This window comes from Cibotium barometz, chromosome 23, assembly GCF_041138505.1.
Source record: "Cibotium barometz isolate CiBa-2024 chromosome 23, ASM4113850v1, whole genome shotgun sequence".
Taxonomy (NCBI): domain Eukaryota; kingdom Viridiplantae; phylum Streptophyta; class Polypodiopsida; order Cyatheales; family Cibotiaceae; genus Cibotium; species Cibotium barometz.
Genome location: NC_141068.1, coordinates 39,681,753 through 39,696,480, shown reverse-complemented (window position 1 = coordinate 39,696,480; position 14,728 = coordinate 39,681,753). Strand labels below are relative to the sequence as shown.

Here is a 14,728-nt window from a genome sequence, read left to right as displayed (position 1 = left end):
AGTGATCAATTTAGCAAACATCACAAGCATGAATCTAGCATCCTAACTTTAGTAGGTACAAAATGGAACATGCTTTTAAGTAGCTATCTTAAACCTCTATCACATTATTCAAAGAAAAGTGAAAACAAGGCTAGTTATGTGGCATAAAATGGCTTATGTGTGGCTTCTCATAGTACACTGAATATCTTTAAGAAAAGAAAAGAAATCTCTATTAAAAGACCACGACATTATTTATTATTAGTAACTTTCCTTAAACCTAAGGATGAGCGAGTGGGGATGTGGAATCAAAGCAATATACATTCAATCAAGGCTAGTTATGTGGCATAAAATGGCTTATGTGTGGCTTCTCATAGTACACTGAATATCTTTAAGAAAAGAAAAGAAATCTCTATTAAAAGACCACGACATTATTTATTATTATTTCCTTAAACCTAAGGATGAGCGAGTGGGGATGTGGAATCAAAGCAATATACATTCAATTAAGAAAAATGGTTATGTGGCATCAAATGGCTTATGTGTGGCCTTTATGCCACATAATTATTTATTATTAATTTTCCTTAAACCTAAGGACAAGAGAGTGGGGATGTGGCATCCAAGCAATATACATTCAATTTAAGAAAAATGGCTTATGCTTGGACTCTCATAGTACACTTGAAGTTACAATACTCTCTATCAAGGGCCATGGACATCTTTATAAAGTTTCCTTAAAACCTAAAGATGAGAGAGAGGGAGAAACCAGGTACAATACTACTCTCTTATCTAGAGCCACAACCATCTTTATAAAGTTTCCTTAAAACCTAAGGATAAGAGATTCATACTCAAATTTGAGCTAAGAAAAAATGTAGATGTGCATGCAAGTGTTGTTGACACAAGGAATGATGACTCATGTGATGATGTACATGCCTATGAGGATTCATTTGACATAGGTCTTGCACATGAGGATTACACACATGGTGGAGACACGTGATTTGTTGGTCATGGTGACATTAGGCATCTTGATGATGATGCTCATGTAGGTTTTGATGACTCATCTACCATCATTACTAGTGATGAGGAGAGCATCTATGTTGATGTGGATGATCGTAGTGTGCATACACATGCTACGTATGAGTTCTATGGTGCTAGTGAGCATGTGGACGACATTGATGATATGGATGACATCAATGATGAGGCTACTCATGTATTTAGCAGTGAGCAACTATTGGGTACCTCATAGAGGATCTATGGGAACCCAATCTATGACCCTTTCTTGAGAGATGAGTGAAGAGTCTATGATTTTGACCTCTACGAGGGTTATAGGGATGAGGATTATGCCTTAGTAAATTGTTAAGCCACACTATAACAACAATTAACAAGCATCATAATAGCAAACACTACACAGGAGTACTTGAAGAGAGGTATCACGGCATGACTTTGAATATCAAACATGGAAACAACACAGACTCGAAAACACACCACTGTCTTTCATTCATTTGAAAATATTACAAAAGCTTTCGCCCAAATAGGCTTCATGACCATTAGAGGAAAGACCAAGAACTACTTTCTAACTGAAAGTCCGATGAACTAAAGAACCTTCTGAACTTCCGAGATGACTATTCAGATAAATAGTGAAAAGTAAATAACTAGTGAGTACCCTAAGTCAGCCCCTAACACCTGGCACAGCTTGGTGGCTTGAGCCACCACAGGCTGATTCGGTTCCCACAATCCCTTGATCCGACTTTATTGACCTCAAAAACCAAAAAATTGATCTTAATCAACCAGTGCTTAATCCTTGTAATTATATAGGAAAGATTGAAAGGTTGCAGACATTATAGCTTCTGCGTTCTGCACTTTGCCGTCCTGCACTCGTACCGGCTCATACGGATTAAGTTCCCTATCCTCTGAAGAGGAAATCTGCATTTTCTCTTGAGCTTCCTCCTCTTTGTTCTACTCTTCAGCTTGATCTACAACCTGTGCATCCTTCACTTCCTTTGTGGTGAAAACCACAGTTTTTGATTCCGCCAGGCTTTGCGCTGCCACTACTCCTTTTCTCGAATCTGCATCCAACTTGAGACTTTGCTGCAACAGTTCCTCTTTGAGCTTTGTGTTCTCCTCCTCCAAAGCTTTAACTCTACTTACCGTGATCTTCAAATTTTTCTTTGGCACTATTACTATTAGTGATATATCCATGTGGCTTTCTCAATTGGATAGATGAATCTGACTTCAAGTAATTTATCAATTTTCTCCTTTACTTACTTTGTATGGTTGGGGCTCGTTCTATGTCTCTACTGATGGATCGACATTACATTTTCCTTGAGATTGATCCAGTGCTAGTAAAAACTAAGATCGACACCTTGCGCGTCAGTATAACTCCATGCAAAGGCATCCTTGTACTCATTCAACAATGTTGAGATGAGATCTTTGAGTTTTTCCTCCAGCTATGCACAGATTTTGACATGTACCATCTTGTGGGCCGAGGTTTACCTCCATGAGCTCATCTTGTAAGCCTAGGTTTACCTCCACAATCTCGTCTCCTTGCACTCTGATAAGTTCGCTGCTAAATTTCTCTTTTAGCCTTTCTTTGTGCAACCATTTTAGCCTTTCTTCAGCCCAAGTTTACATCCACGAGCTTGTCTTCTTGCACTCTCATGGGTTTACCTCCATGAGCTCATCTTGTAAGCCTAGGTTTACCTCCACAATCTCGTCTCCTTGCACTCTGATAAGTTCGCTGCTAAATTTCTCTTTTAGCCTTTCTTTGTGCAACCATTTTAGCCTTTCTTCAGCCCAAGTTTACATCCACGAGCTTGTCTTCTTGCACTCTCATGGGTTTGATGCTGAATTTTTCTTTTAGCCTTTCTTCATCCAACCATTTTCTTAGCTCTTCTAATGATAACATTGATCTTCTCTTTTGCCAACTCCTTTATTCATTTGTCTATCTTTGCTTTTTAGAAGTATGGCAAGTACATCATTTTCACCTATCTTTACATCAATGCCATCTAGCCGGGTCACGGCGCTTTTCATTTTGCTTATAAATTGTGCTAGTGACTCATAAAATTTCATCTCTAAGACATAAAATTCTATTTTCAAATAGATTTCTTGATTCTTGGCCTTGGAACCAAATATTAAATTTAACTCATCCCATGCTTGTTTTGCCATGGTTTTAGAATCAATGTACTGAATAAGTTTGGTACTACCCAAGTGCAATCCAATTAATGAAAATGCTTGTTCATCTTTTTTTCAATCTTCAGTTGGATTAAGGAGTACATTCTCCTTAATTAATTTCCATAACTTCTTGTGCATGAGAGGATTATTTATGTGGCCCAAGTGTGAAATCCTCCCTTAGAGAACATAGTAGGTCTTTGTTATGGTTTCATGTAGTTCCAATCGAATATTATAGTCAATTCAGTCCATTTGATCCAATCATAACGTGGCTAACATTGGTTCACCTACAATACAACCAGCCGTGGATACTATATATAAACTAGTTCCTCAGTCCTCATTTCATATCAGCATCATTCAATATAGTACCTTCATTGCAATAGTACAACTTGTATGTGCAAGACATCCTATGTCCAGAGTCTACTTAGACCACCATCCTCTTGACTAGAGCACACGGGTGGGTAGACACCATCAAGTTGTAACTTTGGTTTGCAAAAATAATTCAACATTACTCTCCATATCTCTTGGTTCAAGCACTTTGTCTTGTGATCAAATCCACTTAGTGTATTTTCGTACACACACTATGGCCCCTAAGGAGCTAGACCATGTAGCTACGCGCACATCGAAGGTTGGTAGACCACGTGAAAGCTAAGTCAAGGAACTAATTGCCCACACAATGGAATCATCGGGGGCATCTTCAACTAAGTCATACAACTCCCATTGGGGATGCAAAGATGACAAAAATACATGTCCCAAAACATTTCAAGAACTTTACTAAGGGCGATATGATAATAGTCCTTGCGGTGAAGACAACCCCCAACGGTACAAAGGGGGGTGTCTTTGATGGTCATGCCAAAACCAAGGAAGTCAATCAAGCATTACTAGGGGAGGATACCAAGCCAATGTCTGTGGGAGAAGACTTCCAAGACGAAAAGCTTGCAAAACTTAAATCCCTCCAAATTGCAGGATTGCTTTGCATGGAGCTAAAAGGAGGGATACCCCCATCACTAGGACAAGGCTTGTTAAACAAATACAAAAGTGTGGATCAAAAGGCACTTCTGTATTTGGTTGACAGGCCATGTAATGTTGCTTGCCTTTCTGAACAAAGGCCTAGATCTAGCCACTTGGATTGTATGGTTGCAAAGAATCTTGTATTGGTTCGTCGCTGTCCTTGTAATTAAAGAATATTTACTTTACCTAGGTATAAATGCATCAATTTAAACAATGTCCTTCAAATATTCTATATGTAGTATATGTAAAGAGTTATATTTAGAATCTAAAGAGAGTGAATGTAGTTTAAAATCATGCATGCATGCCCCATGTGTTACATACCTGATAGCTAAACAAATAAAAAAGGTAACCTCATTACAGCACTTAACCAATGGCATTAATTTTTCCATATTCAGTAAAGTTTGACCAAGTCTGATGTAGCTCTTGCTTCTTTCATGGCAAAATGTGTATACAGTCGAAGACTGCTTTACAGCAGGGTTCTACAAAAAGATACAAATTATACATACAACTAGGCAGCCATGATGCTAGAAAAGGAAAAGAAAAATGTGAATATATATCATCGATATGAGAGAACAAAACCACCAGATTTTAGGCTTGCAAATTGAATGTCAACCTCTTTGATACGTGAAGACTGCAGCGCCGTGACAAACCTGAAAAAGACACTGACCATCATTATGAACATCGCAGAAGAGAGGGGGGATAGAAGATGTAAGAAAGAGATCTTACCTCATGGATAACTTCACACTTCTTGGAGTAAATATCCACATCTTGACGAAATCAGCCAATTCAGTGCAACTTTTGGTAACAGGATTGCAACAGTTCAGTATATTGCAAAGAATAATGTTACATCATTCCCCAGGAGAGTGGTCAAATGTAAATCTGACCAAAGAGAAGACTGGAGCTTCACAAAGAATACAACCAAAGTACAACATGTACAATGAGCACCATACACGATGCCTCAAGTGGACACCATTGTTTTTAGATGATTGCTAGCTTTCAGTGAGGTAAACCCTTCACGGAACTAAGTGTCAAAAGCTCATAATCATCTTAAAACAAAGTCTCACACCTCTATTGACTGTCCCATGGGCCTTCAAATGTTCTCGTCCGTTTTTTTAACCAATCCATCATCTCCTTATTTACACTGGTGTGCTGATGTATTGAGTCCATCATAGGACTCCCAAGAAGCCGCCGGTTGTTTTTGAACTCCCAAAAAAATTGACCCTTCCAGTTCCATTGCCTTTGTGGCTTTTGTTCCTGAATACAATACCACATGTGATCTCTCTCTCTCTCTCTCTCTCTCTCTCTCTCTCTCTCTCTCTCTCTCTCTCTCTCTCTATATATATATATATATATATATATATATATAGTTATCAGGTGTTTCTGAAAACGTGTTTCCTAAACGTTGCCTACAAATGCCACAAGTTTCCTAAAGGGAAAGAAAAAGGAGAAAAGAAACAGGCAGTGCGTGGGAAGAGGGAGAGGGAGGGGGGCAGGGGCGTACCAGGTCAAAAAAAACACATGTATGCTCCCTATTTTATGCCAGAAGGCTGTACAAAGCATGGAAGGTATGAAACAATTGACTTCAAGACAAAACCTAAAATAGATAAAGTTACAAGTTGTTAGCCTGCAGGCAGCAGGCTGTAGGCCTAAGCATGCATAGTGCACACACAGCCTGTTGCCGACAACCTGCCAGTTTGTCAAAAACACTGAAGAACTTAACAAGAAACCAAAATTCTGAGGAATGGCTGAGACCCAGCAAAGCTCAGTATATAAATAACAAAACACTGTTAAAGAAACCATAAGTCTGAAAATGTCATGCAGATAAGGCCCAAAATTCCATGTCTGATTAAAAAAATGTTTCAACATTGGAAACATTTCGTCTCCTACAGAAGGTAGGAAATGTGTTTCTTTGCTATTATGCGAGTGCAGTTGCAGTGAGCTCCACGGCCACAGCAACCTCCACCCAGCAACTTCAGATCCGCAAGATACTTCAAAGGCACAGGGATGCAGTCTTGGGACGGCCACTCTGATATCATTAATGCAATTAAACATACAGTTATAACAGCGCAAGCACAATACTACAAAACAAGAAATAGATATGTCCATGCGGCACCCAAGTGCGAGGTGCAAGTGACACAGCACAGCACTCTTTGAGAAAGCCAATCATAGGGGACAAAAGCTTTATATTGTTGCTTCATGAATATTTGCAAGGCCTTTGACACAGTTCAATTGTTTAGCAGGCTGAGACAAAGGGGTGGAGGAAGAGGTTATATGGGCTACAGTCAAAATCTATGAGTAGGTAACTGACCGAGTATGCATAGAGCAAGAGCTTTAAGAGCCAACCTACAGTAGCATCAAGGTGAAACTGGGCTGCCTCCTCCCTCTCACAGTCTATGAGAGTAGGTAACTGACCGAGTATGCATAGAGAAAAAGCTTTAAGAGCCAACCTACAGCAGCATCAAGGTGAAACTGGGCTGCCTCCTCCCTCCCACACTCTTTGGAATCTATATAGATGAGCTCGCAGATCATTGACACATTGACTGGTGACCCAAGCTAAGACAGTGGTCTCCATCCTCTTTAATAGGAGATGACATGGCTCTATTGGCACATAGAGAAAACACTTGAATGCATTACTGTCCTCGGAAAGAGCAAGGAGAGTAATGCATTACTGTCCTCAGAAAGACCAAGGATAGTAATGCTGCAGCTATGGAGGGTGGAAGAGCAGAGCCATGGCTATGGAGTGTAAACAACTGACACTGAAAGAGAAAGTTAGAGAGAGAAGACAAAGCTAGAGGGCGAGTGAAGGGACTGTTTTTTTCCTTCAAACAAGTACAAGGCCTTTCTTTATAGGTACAAAGGTTGACATCATTGCTTATGTCAAAGCACACACAAATATCTAGATATCATTCTTACCCCTCTAAGAGGTGGTTCACACACAAACACACTACCACACTCATAAGAGTAGGTTCACACACAAGTAAGACCTTGATTCCCAACAAACCCCCTCAAGGGATTGCCTCATACTGTGTCTAGGATAAATCTAGGCTCATGGTTTTTCATGCCAGATTTCCTGTGAAGGATAAATCACATGGCTCTAGTTTCACATGCTCATTATGGGGTCCCAAGGGTAGAGACAAATCAAGGATTTTAGGTCACACACACACAACAAAAAACAACACACAGAAAGCAACACATATCTTGGACTTTTAAAAAGCCCAATCATCCATACAATAGTTTGCCTCGTGTGGAAGACTCTTCAACAACATTAGCAAGTGTTCTTGGGATAACAATCTTTTTCAAGAGGATTGTTTTTCCCACAAATACCACAAGGATTTAGGCTAAAACAATCCTTTTCTAAGTGATTTGTTTTTCCACACAATCTGTAAGGCTTTCCTTTGTCTTGTCCTTTGTATGAGCCCTTAGTGTTTACAACAAAACCTCGTTCTATGACAACTTCTAATGACCTTTGATTCTTCTTTCTTTCTTCTTCCTGTAAGGCACTGATGATTCCCTCCAGGCTTGGATTAGATATATTCTTCAAGGTAGTGACTAAGTTGTCGTACGCCTCAGGCCTGCTTTTGAGAAGCACAGCCATGGGATGATCATCGGTTGACTGAAGATTTGACTGCAGCCAGTTAGTTGAGTCATGAGACTCCTCATTTTCTTGACATGTGCAACAAGAGATTCTCCGGTCTTCAGTTGTGAAACTCAAAGAAAGTGATTTTCAAGGATAGCTTTGAGTTTTTAGCACTGGCACTGAAAAGCAAATCAAGTTTTTCCCAAGCCTCAACTGGTGACTCTAGATCAAAAATGTGATGCAAATAGTCATCACCCAAGCCAAGAGCGATGAAGGCATACGCCCTTTCTGCTCTAAGGAGTTCTTGTTGAGTTCTGGCTCCTTCTATAATGCTTGTACCATCATCGGAGGAAGAGCCTGTATTGGTAGTGCTCTTCACCAATCCCCACAGATTTTCTTTCATTAAGTGAAACTTTATCTTCATTTGCCAAGTGTGGAAACCTTGGCCATTAAACTTGTCTATGAACATGTGAGCTCATAGTTACAAGAAAATAAAGAATTCACTTCATGCCCCCAAAAATTAGGGTTTCCAAAAATTAGGATTTCTAATCAAGGGGGCATGATGCTTTTGCATGCTAAAGCAAAATCTTAATGCTGGTAATGCACCCTCAATTTTGAAAAATGATGGAGAAATTATGATTAATTGCCTGATTGAGCAGGATTTTGCAGAAAATTAAAAAGCCCCAAAAAATTTCCCAAATTTGCTTTGTTGATTGAAGCTCTTTGAGTAGTTGAATTTGTTGAGCTTGCTGGGATTTGTCGTGGCCTTTTTTAAAAGAAATGCTTGCTCTTCTTCTGAAGTGTGTTGGTTGGCTGCCTTTGGCTATGCACAGGCAGGTGGACGTTCGGATGGGCAGCAGCGTGGGGGCAGTGCTGAGGTGTAGTCAGCCAGCAGAGGGATGGCTGGTACAATAGCACAGCTCAGCAGGTATAGGTGGCCAACAGCAGCTTATGGCGGGCAGATGCTGAGGCGCACTGTGGCACTTATGGGCTGCAAGCTGTAAGGCGCCTGTGTGTACAGAGAATTAGAGAGAGAAGACAAGGCTAGAGATAGAGTGAAGTACACGACTGAATGATGTGAGTGTTTTTTGCCTTCAAACAAGACCTTTATAAGTACAAAGGTTGACATCATTGCTTATGTCAAAGCACACACAAATATCTAGATATTATTCTTGCCCCTTTGAGAGGTGGTTCACACACACACACACACTGCCACACTCATAACACACATGTGAGACCTTGATTCCCAACATCTCCTTGGTCATGGAAAGACCAAGGTCATGGTCTTCCACACAACTTACAGGGGGCTGCAAAAAGACATTTTTGCACTTGACAACCAGCCAATGGGGATAATGATTTAGGCATAATATTCTCAGGCCTAAATTTCTAAATGAAACCTGCAGCAAGGGCAAGATGGGCCAGGAGATATGTAACTTGAGCATGTCTAGAGAGGCAATGCTTCCACACACATTTCCAACAGCAGATAAAAACAAAGTACCTTCTCTTTGATTCATTAGTCAGACCAGTAGCTATGTACAGGGCACCGTTTTGGGCAGTCCATCTTACATCTCTTGAAAGGTTACAGGTCATGAATCATGATGTTCCCATGCCTCAAATATAGCAGATCCTCCATCCTGTATCATATCATTTTGTCTCGAGGACAACAACAAAGGGAAGACAAGACTCCCATGGCTACCATTCAAGATTATGAAGAAGCTCAATGATGTAGCCTTCAAGTTGGAGTTAACGAGCCATTAGAGGATGCGTCCAGTGTTTCATTCGAGCAACCTTGTAGAGTATCATGGGCCAGAGTTGAGCACTCAGCAAGATGAGGATGAACCCAAGTTGGTGGATGACGAAGGATTACAAGAGGTCTTAGTACCAGAGCATGTCGTTTTGCACAGTACAAGCCGGGTTCCCGTCGAAAGCAACTCCAATATCTCCTCGAGTTCAAGGGCTACCCAATCCAGCAGGCAATCTAGTTTGATGAAGATTCGAGTGGTTAATGGGAACGGACTGTAAATCAGTTCACGGACGAATCTTGCCCATTGTTGAGAGCTTATCAAGAGGCCATGTAGCTGAGGACAATTGCGATGCGAGTAGGGGAGAATGTGACACACCTACAAGTACGCAGAGCATGGTCAGACATCAGATAGAAGCCGACAAGCAAAGTCAAACAGCGTGGCACTGCCATGTGGCTATGATTGTCAAAGTCATGTAGTAGCAGCGCGCACACCACCCCAGGGCACAAAGCAACATTGGTGGCTAGGCTCCCATCTCCCAGCCGTTGCTCCTCCCAAAAACCGGGCCGGAGGAGATATCTATGACAAGGTGCCACCACACCCTATATATGGCTCTTTGACTTCCCATGCTCTTGCATATGGGATAATCCACCACTTCCAATCATGTGACAATCCAAGAGTGGCTATGAGAATTGCCACCTCCAACACCCTCCAATTTGAGCACCTCGAACAACAGAGTCTAGGATCACCAAGGACCACACACGCCGAGCTCTGATACCATGTCAACATCACACACATCAGCACACACACCACCCCAAGGCACTGAGCAACGTCGGTGGCTCGGCTCCCATCTCCCAACTGTTGCTCCCCCAAAAAACCCAGCCAGAGGAGATATCTATGACAAGGTGCCACCACACCCTATATATGGCACCTAGACTTCCCATGCTCTTGCATATGGGATAATCCACCACTTCCAGTCATGCAGGAACCTAAGAGTAGCTACGAGAATTGCCACCTCCAGCAATGATGGTGTGGCATTGATGAAATGGCAATCGGGTACAAGTGGCTGACAACAATACCATTGGTCAACTAGGAGCATTGGTGCATATACAGGGTAGCCAAATCACCATATTCGCCTGTTTTTCTTAGTGTTGGACTTCATAGAGCGTTTCTCTGTGTAGGCGAAGTGCTAGCCAAGAGTGTACAGTAGGTCACCTGCTTTCCTCATTGTTGGACTTCACATAGCATTTCTTTGTGGGCGAAGTGCTAGCCAAGAGTGTGCAGTAGGTCACAAGGCTATGATTTGAAATTTCATTCTCAACCACATCTTGCACTTGAATTTCAATTGTATTACTTCTTTCTTGTACATAATACACAGCAATAGTTTAGGACTCTCGTGTGTGTTATATGTGTGATTCCGCCACACTCTTCTTTCTATCTCTAGAAAACCCTAGCACATAGACTCAAGTATTCTACACCATACACCTTTGCTCCAATTCCGCTTCGGTCCCCATCCGTAGACTTGGCTCCATATCTACCTAATCTGATGAATCGCATGTAGCCTCATCCTTCTTCTCATAGGACTCGGAGAGACTCTTCTGTAGTTCCTCGAGAACTATCGGGATGACCTCATCCTCCTCCAAGACAAGATTCAAAAAGATCCACCTCCTTGAAATCTATCGAGTTGACCTCATCCTCCTCCAAATGGGATATGGAGAGATCTACGTTAGTTCAAGTTTTGGACTTTGACGGGCAGTGGTTAACATTAAGCACACAAGATTGATGCTAATCATACTCATCATGCAAACGCACAAAAGAAAAGATAGAGACCTAATCTACTATATATTGCAAAACATGAGTATATACAATGAATATCTTAACCTAGATCTTGATCATGCATGTCATTCTATGATGCATACTGAATATCCTTGCAGTCCTCTACTTGCTATTGCACAAGAGAAGCTCCTAATCCACCGCCATTCCCCTTGCTGCCTTGCGGTCTATGGCATATGGATCCTCTTTGATCTTTGTTTGATGATGATTACTAAAGCCTAATGCCTCCTTTTATAGGCTCGAATTGGGGCAGTCATATGCAGGTTGGTTTCCCCTTTTCAGCCCACAAAAAAGTCATATTTTGTGACCAAACCATGCCCCGAAGGTGTACCATCCATGGGCGCATGTTCCGTTGCATTTGGTGTGTACAGCTTTGGCAGGTATTGCTATCTTATGGTGGAAACACCATCTTAGGCACCATTCCATTTCTTGCGAGGATGAATTCCGCAAGGCAGACTTGAAGAAATTTGTGTCCTTTGGGGAGAGAGGTTCAGATGGCTCCGGAGCGGAGTGAAGTTGGTCTGGCTCCGGAGCAGGCGGGTGAGGTATGGGAATAGGAGCCGGCCCATTACCTAATGCGGGGTGGGTTCAGAGACAAATGGAGACAACGGGTGATATCCTATGGAAGCGGATCCTGAGTTGAGTCTAGAGGGATCTCCGACTCCCGAGGCTGATAGCTTGAAACGGTTCTTTGAAGTGACGTGACCGCACCGTTAGGGTGAGAGCCCTCTGTCGAGGGGAAGAAAGGGGGTGGGCGGGGGGGAGGGGGGAGGGAGGTGGAGGGGGTGTGAGCGTTGGCGTTGACGTTGGGCTTAGGCACACGGGCGGTGCGGTCACCAACAGTTTGCCACTCCCGAGCCACGCCCAGTCGGGTGTAGGGAGGAGCGAGGCAAAAGGGGAGGGTTGTCAATGGCAAGGACAAGGCACGGGCTCCGCACGTGAAGCTGTAGCCCCACTAGGGCTAGGATGCCGTAGTTGCCTCAATGTGGCAACGGGGGCAAGAACAAGCAAGGTGTCCCATCTCGTGACAAATGAAGCATTGGCCCGGAAGCCTAGAGAACTCCACCAACCGAAGAAAATATGTACCACTAAGGTAGGGTATCACCAAGTAATGTGGTAATTCTCCAAAGAAGCAACACGGATCCGGATCAAAGGAGGTTCGACCGCTCGAGCAAATATGTCGGACGGAACCCGCCATGCGAAGGGGGGAGGGGGCTCTCAAGAACCTCACCCAAGGTGCTCCGAATCAACGACAAGAGCACCAAGCACTCCTCCGCATAGTAGTTAGGGGGTTGCTTGAAACAACTTTCCTAAAAGTTTCAAACACGTTTCAAACGGGTTTCGTAAAATCAACCCAAAGTTTCCTACAAGTTTCCTACCTACAGGTTTTTGCATGTATAAAATTTCAAATATATACTATATAAAATACTTAAAAATAACACTCAATGCATAGAATACATGGAAACATCAATTTAAAGCCTATATGTTAGTTGTAACAATTTACAAAGAGAGTAACATCTTTATCAAAATAGTCGCAATCTTCAAACGTTGGATTTGGGGAAAAAATGCATGAAAGAAACACGAAAACGTTTCAGAAACAATAGCCTACATGTTAGCCTTAACAATTTACAAAGAGTAATGTCTTTATCAAAATAGTCGCAATTTTTAGACTTTGGATTTGGGGCAAAAAAAACAAGTTTAAAAAATGCATGAAAGAAAAGTGTTTCCTACAAAGGAAACGTTGGGCAAAAAAAAATGCATGAAAGAAACAAGTTTTCTAAAACGTTTCAGAAACAATAGCCTACAAGTTAGCTGTAACAATTTACAAAGAGAGTAACGTCTTTATCAAAATAGTCGCAATTTTTAGACATTGGATTTGGGGCATAAAAAACAAGTTTAAAAATGCATGAAAGAAACGTGTTTCCTACAAGGAAACGTTTCCAAGTTTCCTACCCTGAAGGAAACGCGTTTCCTGGCAACTATGCTCCTCCGGTAGTAGCCCAAGGAAGCACGCGGTGACCAAGAAGCCGATGACGACGGGCACCTAAAGGATCTGCATCAACAAAAAAGTAGTGGTCCCATCTGTCAAAGAATCATGTGCCTCTCCAATCAATATCAAGCTCCAAGCAACAGAGTGTTGTCTACCAAGACTGTCGAGTAGAACGCTATCATGAAACGGATGTTGGTGATCCTTCCTTGGTCCCCAATGAGGGCTACCTGTTGCAGAAGATCTCGGAGTTGCCCACCCCACTTTGCAGACAAGAGCGGTTGCTTCCAAAGACTAGACTGAAGAGGCTAGGAGTTGGAGGTCTGCATGGGAAATGTGCAATTGGGTGTCATGTGCACCAGTGCCCAATGACACACTAGCATCATTAAAGCATCATTAGCAAGCATCTTTAGTAGATATGTGGCAACATTCAGGGCATGATTTCAGGGCCCAAAAAGGCACCAGTTTCAGCCAGCAAATTATATTTGGAATGACCAGAATATAATTCTCTGGCTGAAACTGGTGCCTTTTTGGCCCCTGAAAATGTTGCCACATATCTACTAAAGATACTTGCTAATGATGCTTTAATGATGCTAGCGTGTCACTAGGCATTGGTGCACGTGACATTCCCTTCTGCTGAACTTGTTACTAGGGTTGTAACCTTGCAACGCTTTGCTCCAAGCGACTGATCCCACTCCATTGAGCCACTGCTACTTCTGAGGCTTATGGAGGAAGCACTGAGGATAATGATACCGGCTCCAAGACTGCGGATATTGTGGGAAATTGACTGGCGAGAACTGCCTCAAAACCACTTACAAATGCAACTTCCAATGAGTCTATCTGACGAAAACCTTCACACACCATCTCTGAGAATCATGAATCTCTGCACCCTTAAGGGCGGATGTGGAGCCACTTCCTATGCCATATACTTAATGATTGCGAATGCTGAAGAGAACTCTGTTGGCCATAGAAAACACAAAACTCCATTTTTCCCTTTGATGATGGATGTCGGCCTTCTCGAGACATATCACTGTTGGTCATGTTTGCTTGGTGTTGCAAGAGCAAAATGCAAATGCCTGATAATTGATGCTTATGCATGGTTGACTTCTAGACTTAAATGCAGAACTCATTTCTAGACTTTGCTGCGGGCTAATATGAAAGATGCTGAAGCAACCCTATATGCCAATGCAGCTAAATTAAACGAATGTAGAAGTACAACTGAGATCTCAATGAGATCTATGCACAAATCTGATATGCCTGCTGATTATGATGATGCGGCTGATGTAGACTATCTGCCATGCGATGGAGATGCGTTCTGATGATGAATGCTGATGATGCTAACTCAAGGCCACGCGTAGGTGCTGTAAACCCTGCCTTGATGCGGATGATGAAGATCTACTGCCGCAGAACCTCCAATGATAGAAACGCACAGCCAAGCCC

At 42.3% G+C, this 14,728-nt stretch overlaps 1 protein-coding gene across 1 annotated transcript in view; it reads right to left on the bottom strand.

Annotated features, from left to right (window-relative positions):
• Positions 1 to 4,511: 4,511 nt before the first annotated feature.
• The window catches only part of LOC147625927 (histone-lysine N-methyltransferase ATXR3-like), a 63,691-nt gene continuing 53,474 nt past the window's right edge, over positions 4,512 to 14,728 (bottom strand). Inside the window, exons 20-21 of the mRNA XM_086817461.1 lie at positions 4,876 to 5,403; positions 4,512 to 4,799 (exon numbers count right to left, since the gene is read on the bottom strand). Of these exons, the coding sequence (XP_086673587.1) occupies positions 5,218 to 5,403 (186 nt within the window). The 3' untranslated portion in view covers positions 4,512 to 4,799; positions 4,876 to 5,217. The remainder of the gene's footprint in view (positions 4,800 to 4,875; positions 5,404 to 14,728) is intronic.